Raw genomic sequence first — 18,749 nt, 5'->3', positions numbered from 1 at the left:
TGTATGTATATATATATATATATATATATATATATATATATATATATATATATATATATATGTATATATATATATATATATATATATATATATATATATATATATGTATATATATATATATATATATGTGTGTGTGTGTATATACTGTATAGATTCATGTCAAAAAACAAAACCTAAACTGTTGAATTCTATGGTTTTTCAATAGCAGGATTTGAGTGTAAATATGATCTCATCCTTGGCAGGTCACCTGGTAAATAAAGCCTTAGATGAACTACTGCACATTGTCATTATTTATTTAGAAATAATAAAGCTGAAATCGACAATTAGCTGGAGGCAAGCATAGGACACATACTGTTAACATACAAACATCAACATGAACTTTTTCACAGTGCAGGATTAAAGAGGGTAAAATGGCACTGTTAGTCAGATGCATTTAATTAACTGATCATCATCAAGTGTGAGCACTGCTTTTCTATAAAAACAGAAGTGTGTTGGTGTGAAGCCTTGAAGTGTTAACTATGCCTAGGAGGAAAGACATAAGCAAACATCTTACAGAAGCAACTGCTGCTGTCATCAATCTGTGAGGGGAAATATGGCAATTGTCAGACTATTTAAGTGAAGTTTATTTATAAACTAATTTCGAGAGGATCACATGCTTATGATTGCTTGCGGCTGGTCCCGAGTTATTCAATTTATGATTCACCAATCAGACGATTCCTAAGCCACTACAAATACCCTAAGTTCCATATCACAGCCATCTTCGTTTTGAAGAATCCCCTCTTCCACCCCTACTCCTCCTCTCCTAGATGGGTGGCGCTGTAGCCCAGTGGTTAGCACTGTTGCCTCACATCAAGAATGTCACTGGTTCTATTCTATACCAAGTCAGTCAACGTTTCTGTGCGTTTACACGTTCTCCCTGTGCTCATGTGGGTTTCCCCCGGGTTTCTCGGTTGCAAAAACATTCAACTTAAGGGACTTGACTAATCCAAATCGGCACCATAGACATGTTCCTAGTAAGTAGTTTTCTCTTAGTAGCAATCACTGTCTGTTCATTAGCTCCTACAGCGGGGAAGTTCTCGAGATCTTCCTGAGCTCAAACTCCCCTCTCGCCTTGCAAATGGGAGGGAGCCCCAGGCTATAGAGGATCTTATGAGCTCAGGGCTCTCTCCTGGGACAAGCTTTATAATCAATCATCAGCTAAGTGTGAACTCTTGAAAGTCCATCATTTCACAATAAGAAAGATTATTCACAAAACATTCAAAACCCCAAATTTTTGGACAGGACAGGAACCAAATAATAACACAACACACTTTACTGTGTTGGCATGTTAAAGGATAATGTTAATGACGCTCTCTAAATAAAACAAACTAAACAAGATCTCAACAGACCAGACTTCAAAGACTATATATGAAAAACTTAAAGAGTTGTAGAACAATGCTATTTGAACAGATGACACTAATTTGAAGATGCAGTGTAATCGAGCAAAACTTTGGTGAACATTAAATGAGCATATGAACATAAAAACACATAAATGTCAAGCATACTGATGGAAGGGTGATGGTTTTGGTCTTTTTTTTTTTTTGTTGCCACAGGAAAAATAAATAAAGTGTGAAGCCATTCACCTGACAGCTAAAGCTTTTTAAAATTGGGTCATGCAATATGACAAAAATATTGGTAGAACTTCCAAAATCCTGCACTCCTAAATCTTTGTTCAAACATGTGGTTTCAGGTTACCTGATAGCTATTGATATGTAAATGAAGGGCCAAATGCAATAAATCAATTAATAAATCAACTATTAAACAAACAAATCTAAATTATTGTGTTTAAGCCCTGTTACTGTTTTTCCCACCACTCATTTGTTCCCATAGTTACTGATTACCTTGCACACCTGTTTCTGGTTCTGGTTTTGTTCTCATCTGCCTGTGTGTTTATTGCCGTTTTTGTGTTCAATTTACTGTCATGTTCTTTTGTTCCCACACTGTAAAAAAATCTTACAGCCTTAAATTTAGTTGAATCACATAAAATTTTCTAGTCATCTTTACTTACGATTAGTCAGACTGACTAGAAATAATAAGTTAAACCTTACTTTCTCCCAGGGCCATTTTTATCGAAGTTGATATTTAGCTGCATCATATTGGTGTCTCGTAACACCTATAGTTTTTATGAGGTGAATTGGTAGCCCAATGTTCAACGGCCAATCTGGAGGACCAGGACATACACACATACGCTACGAACAATTTCATTCATTCATTCATTTTCTTTTCGGCTTATTCCCTTTATTAATCAGGGGTCGCCACAGCGGAATGAACCGCCAACTTATCCAGCACATGTTTTTATGCAGCGGATGCCATTCCAGTCGTAACCCAACAGTGGGAAACACCCATACACTCTTGCATTCACACTTATACACTACTGCCAACTTAGCTTATTCAATTCACCTATAGCGCATATCTTTGAACTGTGGGGGGAAACCGGAGCACCCGGAGGAAACCCACACCAACATCGGGAGAACATGCAAACTCCACACAGAAATGGCAACTGATCCATTCGAGGCTCGAACCAATGACCTTCTTGCTGTGAGGCGATCATGCTACGGGCAGTTTAGCTTACCCAATTCACCTTTATCGCATGTTTTGGGCTGTGGGGGAAACCAGAGCATGCGGAGGAAACCCATTCGAACATGGGGAGAACATGCAAATTCAAGCTGGGACTTGAACCAGTGACCTTCTTGCTGTGAGGTGACAGCACTACCCACTGCACCATTGTGTCGCCAAGTTAAACTGTATATAACTAAATAAATAATTTAATATATAATATATATATATATAATATAAATAAATAAATAAATGTAGTTGAAGCCTGAGTAAGTTATTAAAGTAAGTTAAAGTAATATAAAATCATTTGTTGTCATGACTTTTTGTCATATATTTTTTTACAGTGCATGTGTTTTATCTTCTAGTTTGATGGCGCTATTCCTGTGCTTGGTTTCATTTTTTAATCTTTGTATAGAAAGTTAGTACTGGTTAAGACATAATTCTTATTTTTGTTAGACCATTCCTTATTATATAATTTTTTTTTATTAATGTGAAAGGTTATGTATTTCTGTAATGATAAAAAATTTGAGTTTTTAACAGCCAAGTCTTAGACAGTCTTCACTGCCATGTGAGCCCATATATATATATAGAGAGAGAGAGAGAGAGAGAGAGAGAGAGAGAGAGAGAGAGAGAGAGAGAGAGAGAGAGAGAGAGAGAGAGAGAGAGAGAGAGAGATAGGCTTCCACAAAGTAACAGTGACAGGACACAAACACAGATAATAAACGAATAAAAATATATTGTAAAGATCAATTTGGATCTTTAAAATACTAATTAGTTGTCATTTTAAACCTTTATAATGTGCCACTAACCTGCAAACCACTTTCTTTTTACTAGTCTTTCTTTTACTCATTTGTTTAATAAAAAAAAAAATTGACATTATGAAATTTGGTATGATCCCTTACTCTTTTATAAATACTGTAGCTCAGAATGTTGTTTGATTTCTAAATGAATGCTGAATTGCAATAGCACACCATTTCATTGTTTTAATTTCACGAATTCACCAATATTTTTATAGGAAACTATCAGCATGTTATTTGACCCTCTTGAAGATAACAATAGGCTAATACTTCAGGAAAAACAAAGCATTATCCGCTGTGTTGGCGACTGCCCACTCCGGCTGATTGTCTGATAAGTTATATGGTATTAAGAGCGAGTGACTTCAAACAGATTCATTGCTGTGGTCTTAGTGAGCCAGACTGTAACCAGATATCTCTGTCTACACTGCTGCTTTAATAGAGATGCTGGGATTTTATTGGGCTTTTTTCTTAGTCATGATGCCTGGCTCCTTCAGCAGAGAAAAACATTACTTTTGAAACATCCCGTCAGATTCATTGCTTGATTTGCATATAAACATACTCTCAAATACATAACAACTGCAAATGTGTCATTAGTTATGATGAAAGGAAGGCATGTTATAGCATCACGCCATCTGGGAATCATCCCAGAGGAATATTATACCGCTCAGAGGACTCAGGAGACTTTAATTACGCATCATCATTCATTTTGATGCCTCTTCTTTAATAGAAATTGCTTTCAATTATATAAAATTATCAAGTATATATTTAATTACATTTCAAATCAAATCTGTGTGAACTTCATGCAAACATTTCTGATCTTTGATGGCAGTTTTTGGTATATAAATGAGACTGTTGAGATGCAAGAGGGATTGATGGATCTTTATGTCAGTTTACTTTGAAAGAAAGGTGTTAAAACCAATAGTATCTAGCTGCACACTTGCACATGCAAGCTGAGACATGCAATCTCAGACATGCAGTCTCAGACACATGCACTCAACACAGCTAATGATGTCGCTACGAGAGCTGGGTTTAGGTGTATGCATCAAAAGCATTGAATGTAGTCTCAGCTTGCATGTGCACCTTTCTGCAGCCAGAACTTTCTTGTTAAAACAAAAACATTTTACACATGTTAGAAGGTCATTTGTTTGGGGGTTTTTTTAAGCAATGAAAAATCAAACTGTATAGCATGTTTTACATAAGGAACAGTAAAATTTATTCAGTTTAGGTCAGTGTAACATACCAGAAAATATTGACAAGCATATTTAGAGCAAGAATTATTTGATGGCTTACTTGAAGACCTTATTTAAGGATCACAGATCAGCCCCAAAATACTAATTAACTGTCATTTGAAATCAGTATACGTAGTCACTATCCTAGTAAATTTCACAATTAATTACAAAGAAACAGCAAGTAACACACTAAATGAAACCCATGTATAAATAGGTGAAATGTGAAGTAAAGCTATAGTGAGCTGGCATTATTTTAAAGGCCTATCTACACTCTCAGAAAAAAATGTACACGATCTGTCACTGGGGTGGTACCTTTTCGAAAGGTACAAATTTGTACCTAAAAGGTCCATATTAATACCTCAAGGGTACATAGTAGTTTCCAAAAGTACCAAAATATTCCTCTTAATAGTATTAGGTACTAATATACTTTTAAGGTACCAATATGGACCCTTTAAGTACTTAAAGGTACCTCCCCAGTGACAGCTCGCGTACCTTTATTTCTGAGAGTGTACTGTATCTACTTTTGCATACTACAAAGTGAAGTCCTCATAACATAAACATCTAGGTTTAGGTCTGTATAATTGTAAAACGGGGGATTGTATGTAAAAATGTTATTAGTTGACTTTACTTTTTAAAAATGAGTAAACTGTTGCCTTAAAATTATTAAGTAAATGAACTACAAAAAAAGATTCAAAGATGATTCCTTGGATTTACTTTTTTTTTTTCGGTTAAGTGGTTGCAAACAATTTATTTAGGCTGAATTTAAACAAGCAAACATTACTAAACATTGCTAAAATTTTATTTGTTTGTTTAAATTTAACCCATATAAATTGTTTACAACAATTGTATAAAAATGGTGGTAAGTCAACTTTACTCTTCCAAAGTACAAAGGGTTTATTCAGTTTTTTAAGTAAAGTTAACTTGTCACTTTTAATCCATATTCACTTTTTTTTATACAGGCTCATTTTAACTCCCCTTTCAAGAGGTCACACTTAGCTCACAATTTATACATAGCTTGATTGGGGTGCTGTCCCGGAAGAGAGCCCTGAGCTCAAGGGATCCTCGAGCCCAGGGCTCTTTCGCAGGGTGAGGGCAGATTGAGCTCAGGTCAATCTCAAACTCCCCTGCCGGGAGAACCCGGGGGAAACCCACGCACAGAAATACCGTACAGAAATACCAGATGGCCCAGCAATACCATTGGTATTCTTGCTGTGAGGCAAGTGCTAGTCACTGGGCCACCGTGCTGCCCATTCTGGATAAAGGTGGAAGAAGGGGAGGAGGGGGGTTTCTAGTTGTAGAAAGGAAATGAGGATATACTGTATATATATATATAGTGACTTGGGATCCTTTGATTGGAGGATCATGATTAGCTAATGTAAACCAGCTGGGTCAATCATGAGCACATGTTCCTCTCGAAATTAGTTTAAAATTAAACTTCACTTAGCAATTAGACCATTAGCATCTTACTCAAAATGACCAAAGAGTTTAGATCCTATATAGTTCCTATATAAACCTTGACTCTTCTGTAGTTACATCATGTTTAAGATTGACAGAAATGGAAGTTGCTATTTTTAATATACTCTTAATTGCCACAATTAAAGAACTTTACTGCTGTATCATTGGCTGCAGCAGGTGGAATGACTCACCGTAGACACATTGGAAGTTACCTATTATAGGGACTATTTTCAAGCACTGCATAATATGATTGCACTTGCTACTATCATGGCACAGCAGCAATATTTCTTGATCTTTTAAATAGGAAAATTATCCAAATGCTTTGGTCATTTTTGAGTTAGATGCTAATGGTCTAACCCAGAGGTGCCCAAACTCTGTCCTGGAGGGCCGATGTCTGGCAGAGATTAACTGCAACTCCAATTAGACACCCCTGAAACCAGCTAATCAAGCTCTTTCTACGTATACTAGAAACTTCCTGGTAGTTGTGTTCAAGCAAGTTGGAGCTAAACTCAGCAGAACATCTGCCTTTAAGGCCCGAGTCTGGGCACCCCTGGTTTAACCCGATTCAGTGATCTATGGTGCCTGCCAGACCCGAGATTGGCTGAGTGGATTACAAAATGTTAAAACTCAGCGGTTTGACTCTAGGAGAGTTGTAAAATGAGCCTATTTTCACAAAATTCGTGTAGTGTTCCTTTAAGGCAGTGGGTTTACTCACTTCTTTTAAACAGCTACATCTGAACTGAACTACAGGATTAAAGATATGTTCAGTTTGGAAGAGAAGAGATGAGATTTAGTGACATTCCTTTGAATATGCACTTATGGAGGGATTCTGATGCCCCACATCAGCGGAGCAGAGCAAACTCTTCCTCTGCTGCCAGACAAATGCTGTTGCCAATCACAGCATCTCATCATGTGATCAAATATGATACTGTTATTGCTGATGGAAAAAGTGCAGCCAATGGAGAGTCTTGGCAGGCAAAAGAGGGATGGAGAGAAAAAAACAACAAGAGGGTGCAGGAGAATCATTTTACTTCAGTTTTTCTCAGCTGCCTTGGTGCATTTCTCAAATCATAGTTAAAATGTACAAATCCTAAATGCGTTCATCAAAACAATTTACACCACACAATTGATTACTTGCGAAAGCCTGCAACTTTCTAGAAAAAAACCCTAGTTTATCTGTTAAGTATTTGTGTCAATGTGCATATTAATGTCGGTAGAATCACAAGTGCTTGTGCCACAAACTCAGAAACAAGACAATGATATCCCTTAGCAATGTTGTCCATGTACAGTAACAGTGTACTAGGTCAGTAATTTCTGTTGTATTTGACCACAGTTTTTCTGCAAATAGTTGATAATGCACAGATGGACTTTTTCTGTAAAATTCAATAGCACACATTTACACATCACTGTATGTGTGATATAAACAAATCTGAGTGTATGTGTGTGTGCATTGAAAATTTTGACCTTGTGGGTATTTTCTGTTTGGTCCTCCTGATGAAAACAGACTATAAATCAAACCGAATGAAGTCTTTTGAAGATGTAAAAGTGCAGTTTGTTTCCTGTGAGGGTTGGATTTTAGGCTTGGTGTACAGTATAAAAATCATTACATCTATGGGAAGTCATCATACGCATCCATTAGCTGTACATGAATGTGTGTGTGCACACTACAGTATGTACAATACTGTATCTATACAAAGTATATAATGTAAATACAAGTGGACTGGTATAAAATATCCCGGCTGGGTCAGTTGGCATTTCTGTGTAAAGTTTGCATGTTCTCCCCATGTTTGTGTTGATGCTCTGGTTTCCCCAACAGTTCAAAGACATGCACTATAGGTGAATTGAATAAACTAAACTGGTTGTAATGTATGTGTGTGAATGAGTGTGTATGGATGCTTCCCAGTACTGGGTTGCAGCTGGAAGGGCATCCGCTGTGCAAAAAATATGCTGGATAAGTTGGCGGTTCATTCTGCTGTGGCGACCCCTGATGAATTAAGGGTGTAAGCCGAAGAAAAATGAATGAATAGTTCTAATATTTAGCATTAAATGATTTATTGTGTGATGTATTAATATCTAAGGGTGTTGGTGAGTAAGACGGTTCAAAACAGAACATCTGAGAATATTTTTATTGACTCCAACAACTGATGGGAAACGGGAGACATTTGTACAAAATCAGGATTGTACTCAAGCATTCACTATTGAGAGAAACTGCTTTTATGATGTGACTAGATTATGTGGAGAATAGCCTGCTTTAGGACATTTTAATTGTGATCTGAGAAATGTTATTTTCATTTACCCAACCATAGCGCAGTATGTTTACTGTTATATAGTCATTCGAGAATGGGGGAATTGCTAAATAAATGGTAAATGGTAGATATGAAAAAAACTTTAATTATTTGTGATTTTTTTCTGACCTACATTGAGAGTATATTTACTTTCAGTCACAAAAAATGAATAATTGTCACTGGCAGGCATGTAGCCAGGGGGTTCGAGTGGTTCGAAAGACCCATCCCTCACTGAAGAAAGAATTTGCCCCATGCATGAGCTTATTTGTCCTATTTTGACTGCGATCTCATAATAAATAGTAAAAATAAAGGCTTAAGGACCAAGCGGAATACTGTGTTTTCTGTCACTTCAGCGTGACTGAGGCAAGTTGAATGTGCTGGCCCTTTTTATTTACCTAATAAGTGACAATAGGCTAGTTTTATTTTAAAACTTTAACAGATTCCTTTTTTCCTAATGATATACGATGTAATAAATTGGTATTTAAAAAAAATAAGTATTCTCATATTTCTTTATTCTAAATATTTAGGAAATGTTTTAGTACATCAAAAAGTGTGGTTATGATGACCATCCAACAAGCTAATCCAGCAACAAAAAATGTGCTTAAATTTTCATTAAAATGCAGTATTTAAACCTCATAATTAAATAGAAAATGAGGCGAATAACTGCAAAAGATCCACTTTTAAAAAAAGAGAACCACCTCTTTCACCAGGCTGAATAGGAACTAATAAGTTAATTGAATGTACAGTTGTGGACCATTCAGGTACAAAAATATACTTTCTGAAAAGTGACTTCCGCCTCAGTGACCTCAGCCTTTGTACCTTTATTTCCGAAAGTATCAACACTTCTAGAGAAAAGCCCCTGCACACTGAAGGGAACCCGCTGCCCCTCTGCCCTACAATTAACACAGTCCCTGACCCTTAGCAAGAGTCCTCAGGAAAGTCCAAAATTTAGTTCCCCAGAGACATCGCGAAATTCCCCGATCTCAGAGCAGGTTTGCGCGCTCCCTTCTCGGAGCCGCGCGTCTTCACCATATGCTTGCGCAATCTGAGCTGGACTCAGTCATCGGCCACTGGCAGGTTTTCTCGTTGTCTGTGTTGTTAACAGTCAATTGTCTTTGATCTGAAGGACAGCTAAGCAGGATTATGTCTTCTTCAGCTGTGCGCAATACAAACTACAGCGATCAGCCGTGTTTTCTTAGGTGCGCGCAGTTCCCAGACACCAAACGTTTTAGCACGTTGTGAGAAATATCCGCATTGTATCTTTATTAGCTGTCAACACTGATGCCTCGAGTAATGACCTCTATACGGGAATAGACGGGGATTTTAGGACTCTTGATCAGGTTATAAACAACGTGTGTTATTGCCTTTAAATTACGCTCCTCTGAAAGCGCTACCTGTTATTCACCTAACTTGGGTTAAGATGAGGAATGAAGTTTCTCTGTTTCGACGCAAATAAATATATCTTACTCACATTTAAATTATTAAACAACATAATGTGTAGGCTACTTATGCTAAATAATGCAGCATCAGTCATGTGATCATGGCTTTGATCAACCTTTGTGAAGGTACAGCATTTTTTCACTGCAAAAACTGCTTTACTTGGATGTTTTGTCTTGTTTATAGTACAAATATCAAAAAATTGATTGCATTGCTTACCCCTTTGGCAAATAATTTTTTGCTTGCTTTAAGGAAAATCTACTTTATTTTGGCTTATTATTTCTTAAAATGAGACAACATTTTGCATTGTCCAGAAAATGCTTCTTGATTTAAGATTTTTTTTAATATTTGCACTTGATACAAATGATACACTTGAACTAATCTGACAAATAAAAATAAGATCCAAAAATGAGTCCAAAAATAAGTACACCCAAATGAATATGCTAGGTAAAAATAATAAACAATGAACAGGAAAAATCAAGAAAAACAAAAAATATATAAATATACATGTTGTAGTTTGTATTTTATTTTATTTTTTATAAAAAGAAAATTAGCAATAACTCTGTATCTCTTGATTAAAGTATACCAAAAATTACTTTACAATTACTTGCCGTTTCTTTGTTATTATTTGTGAAATTTTCCTTAATTTTGAAACCAACTTAACATTATTTTATGTTCTTTTTTTTTTTTTACCAAATTCATTTGTTATAAGAAAAGATTTAAAAAGTGTGGGAGGTCTGATAACGGTATTAAATATTTATGATCAAAACATAAATAAATAAAAAAGACAAAAAAGCTTCACCTAAATGAAGAATAATTGTATGTAAAGCAGTAAACAATTGTGCTAAATATATAACAGTTATGTTTATAAAACAAACTTATAGATTTTTTTTTTATAGATTTATAGATTCTATAAAGCTTTTTTAAAATGTATAGATTTTTTCTTCAACATTAGAGAATAAGTAAACAAAGATGTATATTTAACTAAATGCATATCTCTCTCTTTCTCATTATATATATATATATATATATATATATATATATATATATATATATATATATATATATATATATATATATATATATATATATATATATATATATATATATTCAGAACTGCAGTCATTGTCATAAAAATTAGTTTTGTTTGAAAATCATATCTCGACCAAATACTGCTGTCTTAAGTCTTCTGAAGTAAAAACACTGGTGTTGTGTTGTCTAAAAAACAATATGAACATGCCTTTTTGTCATATTATTAGGCATATAATGACAATATTTTTATTTTCTTTCAATAATATATATTTTTAAATATTGCAAAGTGTATGTGTATCAACATATATAATATAAATGAAGATAAAGAGTTAGCTTCGCCTGAATAACAAAGGGAAGCAGAGATGTTGCCACATAATTGCTAATGAGCCATTTAGAAGTGTAATGAGCTTTAACTGCTCAGCCACGCTGCTCTGACACCTTCATTCACAGTGCAGATCTTGAGTTGTGTATTCATGTGAGTGTGTGCCTCTGAAACACAACACCAGCCCTTACAGCTGGGCCACATCTGCAACGCTGCTCGCTTCTCAAGCGGAAAATTTGCCAGCAAACTCTTAAACATGCAGTCCTTCTTGACCACTTCGTTCTGAGGTAATAGAAATGACTTTGTTATTTGTTAGAGTTGTTTGGGTCAATTCTTGGCTGAGGACAAACTAAAATCAAACTCATCCCCTAACTTTTGCGTGTCCTTATGCAATTGAATACTGTAGGTTACACTTTACAATGAGGTTTCATTAGTTAATGTCCGTTAATGTATTTAATAACATGAACTAATAATGAACAATAATTAATTAAAATCCAAATGCTTTTTAACATTAGTCAAAGCACAGTGATTTAACTAGAACTAGCATTGAACAACTTCATTCATTTTCCTTTAGCTTAGTCCTTTTATTCATCAGGGGTCGCCACAGCGAAATGAACCGGTAACTTATCCAGCATATGTTTAACACAGCAGATGTTAAACAGCAGGTCTCATGTTTTCAGACAGATTTGCATTTATTTATTAGACAACACAGTACCAATGTTTTAACTTCTGAGCAGTTAAGAAATCAACAATTGGTGGAAAATCCAAATGCTTAATGACAACAAATGAAAACATTTCTTATTCTGACCCATTGGGATTTTCAGGAAAAAGACTGCTCCAAATTACAAAATTGTATTGAAATTTTAACAAAATGTTAACAGATATTTATAGAATAAAACAAATATGAACATTTTACTCAAACCCATTACTAAAAAAATACAATACTCATATAATCAGTAGTCAATATACTGTAAAATAAATCTATAAATTAGCAGTTTTCCATTTTTTGTGATTCATGTTTTTATTTTTTGGCATTTATTTATGCATTGACAATTGCATTATGGGACCTTGATCTTTCTTACAACAACTTTTAACCTTGAAAAGTTTGAAAAAAGTGACTTTTATTAACAGTTTTAATAGTTTGCTGTGCTATATTGTCAGGGTTGTTGTTACAAAAACCTTCCGATAAATTACCAGTATATTTTCTGTTATTTTACAGACTTATTTCTCTCTACAATATTTCCTATATGGTATATTGTTTCAAACTTCTAAAATGTCGGTAAAAATCACTTTGTTAAACTGTAAAGTGGAATTTTCAACATCAAAAATCGACAGAGCAGAGATCAAGTTTCCATAAAGCAATTATAATTAAATACAAAATACGGAAACTTTTAGTTAACACACACACACACACACACACACACGCACACACACACACACAAATATATATATATATATATATATATATATATATATATAGTTGAAGTCAGAATTATTAGACACCCCCCCCCCTTGATTTTTTTTTTTTTGCTTTTAAAATATTTCCCAAATGATGTTTAACATGTTTGTACGATGTTTAATTTTTTAAAATCCATTTTAAGGTCAAAATTAAGCTATTTATTTCTTCGATAACAAACCATCATTATACAATAACTTGCCTAATTACCCTATCCTGCCTAATTATCCTAATTAACCTAGTTAAGCTTTTAATAGTCACTTTAAGCTGTATAGAAGTGTCTTGAAAAATATCTAGTCAAATTTATTTACTGTCATCATGGCAAAGATAAAATAAATCAGTGATTAGAAATGAGTTTTTGAAACTATTATGTTTAGAAATGTGTTGAAAAAATTGTTAAACTGGGGAAAAAATAAACGGTGGCTAATAATTCTGACTTCAACTGTATATATATCTATATATTACATTAAAGAGATTTTAAATAAATACCCAGTGGAGATCAAAATATAAGATATTAAAGCTCAAAATCTACATCTAAAAATCGAAAGGCAAATAAAACAGACATCCAAAGCCTGAGTTTCTTCACACGAATGTTTATTGATGATAATTCCCTCTTGTAATGACCGTCACGCTGCTGAAGTGAGTGAGAAACCACCCCTCTGCACAGATGTGGGAAACTCAGTAGGGGTGTTGGGTTTGGGTGGGGATCTGGATGGTGAGAGAGGGGGGTCTCTGAGCCCTGTCCTGGCCAATGGGGGCATGGTCATTAGAGCTGACCAGTGCGGACCCTGACATATAAGAAGGGCCGTTTGGCACCAGAGGAACCACATCACGCAGAGACCTCCAACACAAAACCAATCATGGAAGTATTCTCCACATCCCAGATCTTCTACGACAGCACTTGTGCTTCGTCTCCTGAAGATTTAGAGTTTGGAGCCAACGGGGAACTGACCGGTTCTGAGGAGGATGAGCATGTGCGGGCTCCTGGGGCTCCGCATCAACCGGGCCACTGTCTCCAATGGGCCTGCAAAGCTTGCAAGCGTAAAGCCAGTACGGTGGACCGCCGGAGAGCCGCCACCATGAGGGAACGGCGCAGGCTGAAGAAGGTCAATCACGCCTTTGAGGCGCTACGCCGCTGCACCTCGGCCAACCCTAGCCAACGTCTCCCCAAGGTGGAGATCCTGAGGAACGCCATCCAGTACATCGAGAGCCTTCAGGAGCTCCTCAGGGAACAGGTGGAGAACTACTACAGCCTGCCGATGGAGAGCAGCTCTGAGCCTGCCAGTCCCTCCTCCAGCTGCTCAGAGAGCATGGTAAATATGACTCTCTTACTATTATTCTATGGGGTTTAAACATGATAGACCTATAGTGAAGGTCTGCATAAACTCTCTTATTCTAGAGGGACTTTTCCAAAGGTCAGATAAAAGCATTTTGAATGCAGATTTTTGACCTTTCTCTCTTCTTCATTGTGTCTAGACAAGGCAATTGTACTGTGTTTGGTCTTTATATTTTATCTCAATAGCACACGGGGGATTGCATCCTGCAAATGGAGTCAGAGCTGCCTCAGTCTCAGCATGACAACAATAAATTGCTGTCTGCATCTAGCTCCTCTTTTACGCTTAGATATATAAGCTTACTGCTGTTTGTCAGGGAATTTAAGTAATTTGTAGTATGTGTGGAATATTGTGACTTGTAAAGTTGCTGTAAGAGGCAGGAAATATGATATAAACTATGATAATGTCAGTATGTTTCAATGGTAGGAAAAATACCCTGTATTTTTGCAGTTTGATTATCATTTGTGTGCAGTTATATAAAAATGTATGACAAAACAAGTCAGAACAAAGTCATCCATTGGGTTAAAAATTATTTACTTTAATATTTTTAGTGGATTTGTGAGTAACTAAATCAAACAAGCATTCCTAAAGTCACTCTAAAATGTTCGGTCAAATATTACACAATATATAACTAAACAATGGTGAAATGACACTTTTTACAGTTAGGTTTGTCCATATTTAAATCAACCCAGCAATTTTTAGAGTGAGCGTATAAATAACATAAATTAATAATATATATATATATATATATATATATATATATATATATATATATATATATATATATATATATATATATATATATTAATAATAATATTAATAACATAAAAAACTAAATTATGGTTCAAGAAGAAAAACTATGGTTGTTTAATGCTACTATGATTAAATTACAAAACTTTTTGTTTGTTTGTTGGTTGGTTTGTTTGTTTTCTAGTAAAACCATAGTAAACTTTCATAAGGGTCTAGCAGTATGTATGTCCATTTATCATGTGTTTGCTTCTCAATACAAGTTTGTAAATGACACTCAGATTAATTATGTTAGCGCCACTTAATTACACTCCTTATTTACGTAAATTCTGGCATGTTTTCTTTTTCTTCAGGATGTATAAAGGATAGATTCAGGATTTTTTTGATAGATTAAGATCAATTTGGCTAGGCACACCTTATACACTCAATTTATTTATTCATACTCTCAAATTTTGTAACAGATATATACAAACTTCAATATTGGGTTATATTATATTAGTCCTATAAGTTTAATGTTAAAAAAATGCTCAGCTATTAGCTTTGTCCTTATTTTGCTCGAAATAAAGTTGAAATAACTCAGCATTTAGTGTAGAGACTTGTAGCAATCTGAGGCTTATTGGAGAATTATACAGTAAGCTTTAAGTCAGGTTGTTGAACGTTCATTGAGATGAAAACTTCTTTTACAACTGTCACCTCGCCAAGAAGGCCACAATATCACAAACAATGTTGATTTACAAAACATTTATGACAAAACTCTCAGTACTGGGTTTAAGAATTGAGGATGTATAGTAGTAATGTCTTTCCCACTGGACTCTTTATAGCCCAATAAAGCCTCAGTAAATCCAGCCAAACAGAGACTGGCAGGAAAGTGGCGTCCGTGTTGCATTCCTGACTGACTGCATGAGCTGCGCTGCTGCCAGGATTTTCTGCAGATTTACTCCGAAAAAAGTGTCATCTTGCACAAACTGGTGTGGCTTCCACTGACTCAATCAATTCGCCATGCCTGAAGCCCAGCATAGCGTGGGAGTCCCTCGCAAATAAGCGGCCTGCGAAAGAAAGAGATACAGAGAAGCGCACAGAATGCTCATTCACTGCCTCTGATGCTCGAGCTGTTGGAGAGTTTTGTGTACAGCATGTCGACTGCTTTATATGTGTGTATGCTGATGGAATTTTTGATGTTTTGTCATTGTAGGTCGACTGCAACAGTCCTTTATGGCCTCAGATGAATCAAAGCTATGGGAATAACTACAACTTTGACGCACAAAATGGTAAGAATATCATTTTAACTTTAAAAAATGAAAGTTCTGTCATCATTTACTCACTTATTACATGTTTATTTCTTATGTTAAATACAAAAGAAGAGATTTTGAAAAATGTTTGAAACCTGTAACCATTGACTTCTTTAGTATTTGGTTTTCCTACTATGGAAGTCAATGGTTTTCAGCTTTTGTGTTCAACATAATAAAGAAACGTCAAGAAACTAATTCAACAAACTAAAGGTTTGAGTAAAGGGAGAGTAAATAATCTGTCAATTTTATTTTTGGGTGAACTATCCCTTTAAATGTGGCATTCATGACATATATGATCACAAATGATTTATTTCTTGATTACCTATTTTCTCTGTAAAGCTGCTTTGACAGTTTACATTGCACAAAGCACTACAGAAAATAAATCGAGCTGACTTGAATTATAGTGTAATAATAATTTCCTGTTTTTGATGAATCCAGCTAGCACAATGGAGCGGACCCCAGGAGTGTCCAGCTTGCAGTGTTTGTCCAGCATTGTGGACAGACTGTCCTCTGTAGATCCTGTGGGAATGAGGAACATGGTTGTTCTTTCTCCAACCGGAAGTGATTCCCAGTGCAGTTCTCCAGACAGTCCCAACAACAGACCAGTTTACCACGTACTGTGAGAGCGAACGAGAAGCCAAGGCCAACGCTTATTCACATTGCATGCTCATTTGTAAATTATTTTGGACAATAATTTGAGAATGTTTTTAGAATGTAGTAATGGATGTCCATTCAGCACAATTATAAAAACAATTGCCTTCAAAATCATGCTCTAAATTGTGAAACAAAAGTAGATTATTTCTTTGGGTCAAAGGCTGATTATAGTTTGGTTTATAGGGTCAGACTTTTAACTTAACTGGCTTTAAAAGTCAAACTATTCAATGTACAGATGTTTTTTTCACAATATTGTCTGTCTGTGTAGTTTCACTACAAGGACATTGATTTATTTATCCATAATAATAATAATAATCACTGTGGTACTTAGAAAATGCAGTTTTTTATATTAGCCTACATTCTCAAAAATGTAGAAGGTTGTTTCATCCCAATTTTGGGTTAAATATGGACTAATTTTTCAATTACAGTTTAACCCAACAAATGGGATAGAGTTTTAAATTGATGTTGTCCACGACCTGTCATGTGTTTGTTGTAAATAAGATTGTACATAATTCTAAATGACTGTTATTCATGTTGTTTCTATCATATTTAATGAACATTCTTACATAAAATGACTTTCTTTTCCAATAATAAACCCCAAAAATGTCTTATTTAATAACACCACTTGTCACTTGTTGATTTGAAAAGAGGAAAGGCTTTTTAAAACGCTTCTCTCAGTAAATATTGACTGCAGCTTGGCCTGGATTGTACACACCATTTGTCAGCCACCGTGATAAAGGACGACAGTTGATAGTGTGATGAGTTGGATGTTGAAGAAAGAGAGGGAAGGAGAGGAAATGAGCTCCGTGGCCCTGTTTGCCTAATGTAACAAATGTTACACATCATTCGCACCTTCTTAATACCATTGTCATGAACAAATGGCCACATGCTGACACTTCAAGGTGCTGTGCGTGTGGATGTGTGTGTGTTTTAAAGAGAGAGAGAAACACACACACAAAGGGAGAAAGGGTTACAAAAAACGTTAGTGGCATTCATTTCATTTAATGTCCACATAACACTGAGTGGGGAAAGATGTGCCAGATGTCACCATCTGTATTTATAGATCCCTCATATACAGTATTATCAAAGTACAATGATACAATTTAACCAGAAATGGCCAAAGAAAAAGCCATATATATATATATATATGAAGAGTTCAGATGCAAAAACCTCTAAATGCCATTTGAAATTTTCTCCTAAAAGAAGACAATTTTCCTGTGTGTAGGTTCGGTAAATCCACTTTTAGGGCAAAATGGGCTCCTTTAAAGTGAAATAGCTGCACAAAAGAATTGGAGGATGATAAAAATGCTAATTTTAGAAGAAAATTTCAGATGGCATTTAGAGGTTTTTGCATCTGAACTCTTCATATATAAATTTAAAAATACATGTAAATTCCTTTATTTTACTTCACACATGGTCAAACACTGGATGGGGTTTTCAAACGTCAAAGTAATAAAGTGTAACACATCTTTAGATATAGTTTGTTCCCCCATAAATTACAACATGTCATGTTCTAAGAAAATAATAATAAATATACATTTTGATCATGATTTTCAGAGACGCCATCTACAGTGCCATAACATTAGTTTATATTTCAAAATAATTGTTGTATTTAGAACAAGAGTCATATGATGACATATGAAACGACCACCAGTTTTATTAGAAAATGTTTTTAATACATTTTACTGAAATATAATAACAGTATGATCATAAAATCTGAAGTAACACAGGTCAGAATAAGTATAGTTTCTTGTTGATTTTACTTTAATAAATGTAATTTGAACCATTCAAGTAGACACTTGCTGTAACAGCCAGGCCAGGTCCTCCCCACTCCCCAGTCGCCGCAATCACTCCGATCACAGTCACGTGCAGTCTGATTAACCTCGCACCTGCACGTCATCCTCAGTGATCACCTCAGCCCCATAAAACCCAGCACTGCACTCCACTCAGTTTCCGGCCTCGAAGAACAACACTCTTTTCACGGTCAGTGTCGATTACTTCTTTTTAAGGTTATTTTCCTTTTCTTTTTCTGCTGTCTCCAGTGTCTGTTTCTCTCCTTCCTAGTGTGGTTTCTCCTGGTCCCTCCACTGGTTGTCGTCGATTTCCACGAGTTTTTT

The 18,749-nt window shown here is 35.4% G+C and overlaps 1 protein-coding gene across 1 annotated transcript; it reads left to right on the top strand.

Moving 5' to 3' along the window:
- Positions 1 to 13,353: 13,353 nt before the first annotated feature.
- myf5 (myogenic factor 5) lies at positions 13,354 to 17,225 on the top strand. The gene is made up of 3 exons (XM_056455030.1): positions 13,354 to 13,921; positions 15,882 to 15,957; positions 16,417 to 17,225. The coding sequence occupies exons 1-3, from the start codon at positions 13,469 to 13,471 to the stop codon at positions 16,599 to 16,601; spliced, it is 714 nt and encodes a 237-aa protein (XP_056311005.1). The 5' UTR covers positions 13,354 to 13,468; the 3' UTR covers positions 16,602 to 17,225.
- The last annotated feature ends 1,524 nt before the right edge of the window (positions 17,226 to 18,749 follow it).

The sequence above is a fragment of the Danio aesculapii genome, chromosome 4 (assembly GCF_903798145.1).
Source record: "Danio aesculapii chromosome 4, fDanAes4.1, whole genome shotgun sequence".
Lineage (NCBI taxonomy): Eukaryota > Metazoa > Chordata > Actinopteri > Cypriniformes > Danionidae > Danio > Danio aesculapii.
This window is presented reverse-complemented; position numbering and strand designations above follow the sequence as displayed.